Consider the following 10,092-nt stretch of genomic DNA (forward strand, 5'->3'; position numbering starts at 1 on the left):
GTAGACAATACTTTGAAGATATTCATAATAAATAGACCAATTAAATATCACATTATTACATTTATATTCCCAAAACTTTAATAATAAAGAAAATGAACAAAGGAGAAAATAGAGACGATCTCGACTCTCACTAAAGACAATTCTGCTGAAGTTGAGTTTACAGTATCTGAATCACAAAAATAAAACATCAAAAAACATACATGTCTTTATCTAAAAACTGGGCAATACAACACCCAAACATGGGGTTTTGAATTTATTTAGCATGTGTTTTGTTTTGTTCCCTTGTCAACATTCAAACTCTCTTATTTTTCATATCCAACGCTTTCGTTACAATAGTAAAATAAAATTAAACAAAAGATGCACAACTTAACATACAGTGTACATAAGTACAAGTAACAACTAACCAACATACAAAACGATGACAAAATTGTTTTGCTATTATTCTCTTCTGCAAATACAGAGAGCATTATTTGGAGATGCTATGAAATTAGTTATAACATCGATGACGAATACAACAATTACCATCGAACCATAATCATACATGTAAAGACATTTTTATTGCATCTTTTTTCACTTGCGCGCAAGTGGAAACAATATGCCTTAGCCATCCATTAATACTATATTAATACACACGAGCTTTAGGAGGGAATGACTCAACTTCTTCGTCCAATGTATTCAAATGCACCGGCCGGTAATCCAATCGGACCTTCTCATTCTCCCAGAATCTGCAAATTAATACATAAAGCTTAGCTAACATGTGCGACTTGTAAAAGCATTATATCCTCAATTGAGCCATTGACACATCTAAATCAAAACATCTGTTAGAACTCTCAAACGTTAAACAACTTATGGCCCAAAACAGTTGACATTTTTATGTCAAATTAAATCCTTCACGGGCCATGTTGAAATAGTTTGATCCTTTAAGCTATTACTTAAGGAGTTGCGTTATGGTGTTAATCATTCTCAGACCTTCATTCTTAACTAAAGTTTATAACAGTGTCTTGTAAAAAAAAACAAGCTTAAAGGAGTTCTACCAAGCCTTTTGTGAGAAAAACAAAGTATCTTCCTCTCACCAAATGACAGATTTAAGCTTTTCAACATCTTCAATATGTTAGTAATCTATGAAGGACGGACACCCCAAATATGACCCGACACTGACACGGCAACAATAATAATAATGTGAAAAAATGAATAAATTAAACGTAATCCCAAGTGTCGGTGCAGGTGTCCGACCCCGACACGGACACGCCGTTTTTTAGAGATGTCCGTGCTACATAGGTTAGTATCATTGGCTTACAAGTCTAAATCAGACGCCTTCACTGAGTAAAGTATCAGTGTCAAATTTCAGAAATAATATTGGCAACTTTCCAAATAAAGAACAGTGCGTGTTCAATTTTAGGTTTCATCAGGCCACTCGAGAATTTGGTAGTGATAATTAGAAGACTGCATTAATACTCACATCTCTGAAAATCAAGACTACTCGGTTTATGAGGAACTTGCAAGGATTAGCTGGACAGACCAAATCACTTTGATTGGGATTTTGATAGAAAAAAATCTTATGATATCTCGTTTATATCCCAGAGTAATTTAGTGTAACTTAGACTATCTATTGGTTTTCATATTTCCGGCGTGCTTGGTTGGATGGAAGGAAAGGAAAAGGAGTTAATGTGTCGAGTGATAAGGAAGACAATGGTTCGCGCTCTCCACACCCAGGATAAAACTAACTATACTAACATTTGTCATTAACTATACTAACAGTTGTCATTCAAGAAAAGTATATTTATAAAAGGCAAACTTAAAAGTAATAAATGTATTATTTGAACATACCAGGATAAAACTAACTATACTAACATTTGTCATTCAAAAAAGGTATATTTATAAAAGGCAAACTTAAAAGTAATAAATGTATTATTTGAACATGACTTACCCTAAAGTATGTTTCATCCACTTCTCATCGTCTCTTGTCTGTTGAATCCAACACAACAAATTTAATTACCTTGTTATTCACATAAATGGTATGAAATTTGCACATTAAGGGGCGAAAAATTTACCGTGAAGTCCTCGCGGGCATGAGCTCCTCTACTCTCCTTCCTAGCTTCTGCAGAGTGCATTGTGATGCAGGCATTTATCAAAAGATTTTCCAATTCAATAGTCTCAATCAAGTCGGAGTTCCTGTAAATATATAGATTAAAGCCAATAAACTATTAAATTACCAAGCATATTCCTCAACATTAGGGGATATTCAACAATAATTAAGGATTTACCATATTAAACTCCGGTCCTCAACCTTGACATCATGGAAACTCTCCCACGTTTTATCAATTAATTGACAACCTGTTACAAAATCAGCAAAGGTAAACACACACTTGGTAAAAGAAAAGAAAATGGTTGCAAAATGAAGCGGTATTGCCAAAAAAATAGATTACCTTCTTCTAATGTTTCTTGTGTGCGGAATACAGCAGCATTACTTTGCATGACTCGTTGCATATTCAACCGAATTTTTGAAGTAGGTAAAGAACCATTTGAATTTCTCAATTTGTCCAACCATGCAATAGTTTTCTGGCCAGCATCCTTCTCTAAAGGCTTTTGTTTCTCTCCTATAACATAGATAATAATATGCATTTTTATCACACTAATTCCAGTCAGAAGTCCATTTTAATTTCAATAACTAGAAAAGAAGCTTGCCTGGCCTATTAATTTCAGCAACTCTATTTGCACAAGCTCTACCAAAAACAACAATATCCAAAAGTGAATTTGCACCAAGCCTGTTGGCTCCATGAACTGATGCACAGGCTGCTTCTCCAGCAGCCATCAATCCTGGAACTAATGCATCTGGATCGTCACCTTTAATGGTAACCACCTGCATATCAAAGCAAATGAGTACAAGTCATTTTTTTGTTTTTCCCAATGAAAAAAAATAAAAACATAAAGAACAAGATTGCAATTTCTGTGCTTATTGAAAATATTGTAGGATACAACTTCCAACCCATTTTTCCAAAAAACTAGTCTAGTTTGCTATTAGTGGTGTGATGGGTACAGAGAACATTCATTGTCAGTGATGATATAAATTTAGGGCAGTATCTGACACTACCATCAACTTATATTTGCTTACTGACATGAGATAACTCTTTTCTAGTTAAAATCTAAAACGTGCCCAGGTATTTTGTTTATAGAATAATATAAGATGATTGTTTAAACAAATTCAATCTAGTTTAGCTCAATACTATTCATATAGTGCCAGTGTGCAACTAATGACTATTAAAATTTTGGCTTGAAAACAAGCCAAAAATTTACTAGTATTACTTGTGTTCTACATGCTCTTGCGCGCATATTATGCATGTCAGAGGTGAGCGGAATGCAAATAGAGATGAGTGAAAAGCAAGCATAGAACATTAATTCATCAAGTGATCAACGGCAGTGAACATTTTGATATATGAAACTTTATCTTGCCCGGATGGTGTGATCATCCTAGGCTTATGTTCTTCTTTTCTTCATTACATTATATTTTCAAGTCTTTCAATTGGAAGTTTTTACTTCAAAGTGCTTGTTTAAACTCAATACCTCTCCATGATGATTTGTGGGAATGCCACCCATGTTATAATGCACCGTTGGCAAAACAGGAATTGGTTCCTTTGTAACATCCACACCAGCAAAAATAGCAGCAGTTTCAGAGATACCAGGAAGTCTCTCCTTGAGCACATCTGGGGGTAGATGATTTAAGTGTAGATAGATGTGATCTTTCAGGGGTCCTGCAAATGATTTCCACTTAATAACAACTTATATAAAAATCAAGAACAGGAAAACAGTATTTTTTATTTATGTATCTCCAATGTACAGAATATAGATTAAGTACTATCTCTTCAAGATTAGAAAATACATTCATTTATAGGAAATTTCAAAATCTCTAGAAAAGAAAACCTGACATACAAGTTACATAGCTTACACCCCGGGCTACCATTAATCAATGTTGCTACAATTACCAACAACCGGTAGCATCCTGACTTCTTTTCCAAAAGTTTTTATGAACACATTGGATATATCAATGAAAAGCTAGCTTACCTACACCACGACCTTCCCGAATCTCCATGGTCATTGATCGTGAAACAACATCTCTGGAAGCAAGATCCTTTGCTGTGGGAGCATATCGTTCCATAAACCGCTCCCCCTCGCTATTCCTAAGAATTCCACCTTCTCCACGGGAGCCTACAAGTCCAAAATAAAGATGGAAAGCATTATATTACAATTTAACTGGACAAAGTGCCTTGTGTGCAATCAAAGGCAAACCCAGATATGCAAAAAAACATAACTACCAACCTTCTGTTATGAGACAACCTGCTCCATATATACCGGTTGGGTGAAATTGCACAAACTCTAAATCCTACATAATATAAGATAAAAGCGTTTAAATATAAAATATCTGCTCCATAGAACATCATCTTATTACTTAAAAGCACAAAATTTTATAGAATAGAAAACCTCAAGCCCGATCCCAGCACGTGCAGCCATAGCATTGCCATCTCCAGTGCATGTATGTGCTGAGGTTGCTGAGAAGTACGCCCTACCATAACCCTGGTGCAGAATAAAATATCTCACTGATCCATAATAAGCAACTGCAACAAAAACTTCAATGACAATCAACCACAGAAAAATCATGTTACCCCTGTGGCCAAAATTGTTGAAGCAGCTTGGAAACGATGTAGTGTCCCATCCTCCATATTTAAGGCAATCACTCCTTGGCAAGTACCTACATATCCAATATGAAAATTAGTTGGCAAGTACCTACATATTTATCATCTATGGAACAAACAAATATTTTTTCCTCTCGTTCACCACTGTAACATGTTTGATAAAGCAATTCGCATACAAAACATAACTTATTTATAATCAGTAGAGAACAAATAATTCTATTTATATGAAGAAACTGCTTATTAATGCCAATGAAAGCTGAGACCTTGGTTAGAGTAATTTATTGCAAATTAAGTGAAAGCAGGATGTTTTCTGCAACAACTTACCATCACTATTCATTAAAAGATCCAAAGCAAAATATTCCACAAAAAACTGCGTATTGTGTCTCATAGCCTGGCCATAGAGAGTGTGCAATAAAGCATGCCCAGTTCGATCAGCAGCACATGCACAACGGTAAGCTTGACCACCTGTATTTTAGCCATAAATAGAGGCTCAGATCAGACCTCTTCTCAAAAGAAAAAGCAGACAACCCAGCTCCAAAACCTGGATATACCTTTTCCAAAGTTTAAGCTTTGGCCACCAAATGCACGCTGATATATTTTTCCATCCTCTGTTCGAGAAAAAGGCAATCCGTAATTCTCTAGTTCAATAACCGCTTTTGGCGCTTCCCTACACATATATTGGATGGCATCCTGATCTCCTGTAGATTATAGAGCTAGCATCAAGAACATGAAAGATAAAAACATTCCAACAGAAAAATCTCAGTTCATAGATACTCAGCTGCTCAAGGTTAAGCACATCATTTCAGATAGAAAATTGACAAGTTTCTTTTTTTTGTTTAGGTAAACAGCCACAGGGCATGTCTTGCTCGTTGGAGGTAAATAATTTTAAAGGAAAACAAATCTTTACATGTAAGGATATTTGTGGCATTGAAATGCTCACTTACAATTTATTAATATTGTAGGATATATAGTATAATGAAAAATAATTCAAAGATTGACTGAGATTATACCTAGCCAATCACTTCCTTTGACAGTGTCATACATGTGCCACCTCCAGTCATCTTCAGTCATATTTCCCAATGCCGCATTAATGCCACCCTATACAGAGATTTTATTCCCATGAGTGAGCATTTCCAGCATATTCAGGAAAAGAAGAAAGTTATACTATAATCCGAGTGTCCACTAGTACATTTTATTTCACAACTAACTATATGAGGAGACAAAAAGTAGAGTCTGTAGGAGAATATACCTTAATATTTTTTTCAAAACATAAAGTCGACAAAGAGCTGATTAAGTCCTTATATTTCATTACAAAGAAAAACAATATTCTGTCTTTCCAAGTTTAAAACATCGCATTTTCATGTCTTACAAAGTAACAATGAAATGTCAAACAAGGATGAGTTATGCGGAAAAGTCAAGCCTTAGATGGTGTCAAGTGAAACCAAATTCGTATTGCTGGGATATCTGAGACCCAAATTTATTCAACCCGTGTTTCTTAAAACCGCACTTGATTCCGGAAATACACATCCGGACCAAAAAAAAGTGTGTTTGTGTCGAGCAATACACATCCGGACGTGTTTGTGTCAAGCAATACACATCCGGACAGGAAAAAACTGTGTTTTTTCTAGATGTGTACTTCCAAAGTTGTTGGGGGAGTGAGAAAAAACTGTTTTTTCTAGATGTGTAGTTCCAACGTTCTTGGGGGAGCGGAAAAATCCGGGCTCAATGTTTTCATCAACAAACCTACTATGGTAAAAACAACAGTCAAATCCTTTTCCCATTAAATGGGATCATTGTCTCCATGGTCGCCTACTACACCAAAAGGGTTTCTCCAAGTTCCAAGGTATAAAATTTTACCACACCTCAACCCGATAATTTCTTTCTACACAGTACACAATCATACTAGCAATATCACAGCATAGCAACCAAAAGATTCAACTAATAGAATCCATAGCAAATAAAAACCCATATTAAAAAACACCAATGCAATAAAAAGCTCTCCCTATACACATGCACAAGAAACAAGCCAAACAACTGTTAGTAAATCTATAAAATATACCTGAGCTGCAACAGTGTGTGAACGAGTTGGGAAAAGCTTAGTAATACAAGCAGTATTGAATCCATGTTCTGAAAGTCCAATAGCAGCTCTCAAACCAGCACCACCAGCACCCACCACAACTGCATCGTAAGTATGATCTACAACAGTGTAAGACGAGTTTACACCACTCTACACAACAAACAATAAACGATTCAGCATCAGTAAAAAAAACACAACCCTAAAAAACAGGAAAAACAATCAATTAAAATAAGTAAATAAATAATTGCAAAATTGAAACTCTGAATTCAACGAATCGGAACAAGTAACGTAAAATGATCCAACAAATTGGTAATCATATAAGATAATAATCGAAGAAAATGGAGGTAAGTGGAGAAACATACAGAGAAGAATCTAGAAAAGTGAGATCCGAGAGAGTAATTGGATCTGTTAGATTGTGGAACGCGAAGTCCACGAGCGACGCAGCGCCACATTTCTGCACGAAAGAGTGTTGTATCTCTGTGTTTTGATTATGGTGATTTCGAGTTTCTCTGTGAGCGTGGCTTGTTTTGCTCTGTTTTCAATGTATTTATATTGTCGTCGGGTTTTGTTTAATGTTATGAAGATGGCTTGACGAAGTGGAAGGGAAACGATGGTTTAATTCGAAACACGTCACTCGGGGGTTCGTAGGGGAGGTAGGAGCATATTTTTTTCCCTTTCATTAATGGTAATAAATAAATAGTCTTGTTATTTAACACCTAAAAATCGACATCGTATAGTATAAGAATACACTATTTGTTAAATGATGATTCTTAGAATTTGAGGATATTTACGGGGTGTTCGCAAAATGATTTAGACGGTTTTTACTAAAAGAAAAATCATCTAGTTTGATTTAGTTTGGTTTATTTTTAAAATAAAATTGAATCAAATTAAATCAAATCAATGCGGTTTGAGTTGGTTCGATTAGTTTGATTTTTTACAAAAAATTTATTGATCTATATGTACACTTATAGATAACGATATAAATTTGTCTTTATTCATTCTTATCAAATAACATCAAAACTCATCATATTTAGACAAAAACTTTTCAATCAATATACAAAAATCATATTAGATAAAAGTGGAAAAAAAAACACAAAATATTAATATAAAACAATATCAAATGCATTGTAATAAAACATTAAAAAACAGATGAGATGAGAGATTAAAGAAAATGAAATAGAAAGAATAGAAAATATGTGAGATTAAAGAAGAAATGTGCGATAAAATCATAATTATAAGAGAAAACAGTAACATAAAAATGAGAAAATGAAAAAAAGAACATAAGAGATGAGAGATTAAAGTAGAATAGACGAGAGACATACATGACAAAGAAGATGAGAAGAATGTGCGATACTACTATGAGAGATTTAAGAAGGTTGAAACTGAAACTCTGAGTGCGAGTAAGAAAAAAGTGTTCATAATTGTAAGGTTAAGACATAATAGGTTTGAGTTTTTGGTGTGATGTGGGATAAGTGAAGTTTGAGTTGTAACATATTGAGGTTTGGTTTAGTTTAGTTCGGTTTTCAAAATACAAACTACAAACTTGTTAGGTGGGAATTTCGACATCAGTTTAGATGTGATAAAATAAGGAAAGAAAATGATCTTTGGAGTTATCTAAGATTTCAATAGATAAGTTGTTCGACAATAATACCAAACTCAGGGTGTGTCGAAATCTATCTTCTGTGTAGGAAGATAAATGTGAAATTTAGGGATAATCTCAAGTTCAGAAGATTACTTCGACGAAAGGGTTGTTTGACATATATTTGAATTTTGAATGACAAAGGAGTAACCTTATTTTATTCTTATCCATTTTTGATAAGAAAGGATACGTGGAACGTACTCATGGGTCGAAGACATGCCGAGTGTCACGTGTCAGTGCCTGGAAGAAGATCCGTTGGAGATAGTTATTTAAATTTAGTATAAATAGGTATCCTAATGTTAGGATCGGGGTGTTCAAATTACTGTACAATCAATCATCTTTACTCAAAGTATCCAATGTATAGAGAAAAGAGTATAATTGAGAATGTACGTTTGATAACACCATTATACTCATATCAATTAAAGCTCATTTACATCTTCTTGTTTAACAATTGTCTTTTACTATTAGTTATTTATCAAACATCGTTTTATACTTCACTTGCATTTTTGTCATTTATCTTTTCATCAAATATTTTTATTTAAGGATCATGTCGAAGTGTTCATATTCTCATATAAGATTTTTAGAACAATAGCACATGTCTTAGAATCAATCTAGTCGATCATGCGAGTAACCAAAGTTTCTGTAATTTGGAAGACCAGCGGTTGTTTACCATATTTCACGAATAAATTGGCACGCCCAGTGGGACCCGTGCTAGTATTGTTTTAAAGGAAAATTTTCTGTTTCTTCATTCTTCAATACTCCCTCCGACCTTATTTATAAGCAAAAGTCTTCTAATTTTTTTGGCCTTAAATATAAGCAAATGTCAACAAATCTATGTGCATTTAATGCCTTTATTCCAAAAGTATCCCTGCATTAATTACTTAATATTGTTAGTAAAATACAATTTAATTAAGGGTATACTAGTAATTGTGTTGTCTCTCTCACATGAAATCAAGAAACTTAAATGCACTTAACTATATTTCTTAATAAGCGTAAAATTTGTCTTTTTTGCTTATAAATCAGGCCGGAGTAGTATCTCTTTGTATAATTTTGTTGCATGTTATTGAGAAGTTGTTAGTTCTAAGTGTTGGCAGCAATTTTGGTAAAACAAAGAGTGTTCACAAGATGTTGCATGTGATGTCTTAACTTAAGATATCCATGTACCTGCTGGAGTTTTAAAATATAATTATGCAGGATTGTTTCAGGATGTCATACACAATGTCATGGCATCTGATATTATGTACTTGCTGGGAATTATAAATGGAATTATGCAGGATTGTTCTAGGATGTCAGACCCGATGTCATGACATCCTGTACACAGAACATTCAGGGAGAATGTTATGTGTTTTGTGATTACGCATTTAATGGCAATCTATGTATGATTGAAGATCTGATTTGGGGGCGCATTCAATCATTAATTACAACCTGATTTACTTATTTTCCAAGGAGATCTAACCAGCTGTCATGAGAAGATTTAATTGGAAAATAGTTTTAGGGTTTTCAAGATGTCCAAGCCCAACTAAATGCTTCTATAAATAGGACATGGAAAACCTGATTTGTTACACAACCAATACTTAGCGAAATATTGAGAGAATATAAAGGTTGGTGTCTTGTTTAGTCGTGAGACTTGTAAGTCATTCAATTCATCCATAGATGATTGAATTAGTCTGATTTGTGGGTTATAAATT

At 34.2% G+C, this 10,092-nt stretch overlaps 1 protein-coding gene across 1 annotated transcript; it reads right to left on the reverse strand.

The window, feature by feature from the left end:
• Window positions 1-419: 419 nt before the first annotated feature.
• On the reverse strand, window positions 420-7,464 carry LOC127120258 (succinate dehydrogenase [ubiquinone] flavoprotein subunit 1, mitochondrial). The gene is made up of 16 exons (XM_051050667.1): window positions 7,128-7,464; window positions 6,748-6,915; window positions 5,699-5,786; window positions 5,240-5,386; window positions 5,013-5,153; window positions 4,659-4,744; window positions 4,477-4,569; window positions 4,315-4,378; window positions 4,060-4,203; window positions 3,562-3,749; window positions 2,686-2,860; window positions 2,427-2,597; window positions 2,265-2,334; window positions 2,052-2,172; window positions 1,928-1,965; window positions 420-725 (listed from the first exon to the last, which is right to left on the reverse strand). The coding sequence occupies exons 1-16, from the start codon at window positions 7,215-7,217 to the stop codon at window positions 623-625; spliced, it is 1,887 nt and encodes a 628-aa protein (XP_050906624.1). The 5' UTR covers window positions 7,218-7,464; the 3' UTR covers window positions 420-622.
• Window positions 7,465-10,092: the final 2,628 nt, after the last annotated feature.

This window comes from Lathyrus oleraceus, chromosome 2, assembly GCF_024323335.1.
Source record: "Lathyrus oleraceus cultivar Zhongwan6 chromosome 2, CAAS_Psat_ZW6_1.0, whole genome shotgun sequence".
NCBI lineage: Eukaryota > Viridiplantae > Streptophyta > Magnoliopsida > Fabales > Fabaceae > Lathyrus > Lathyrus oleraceus.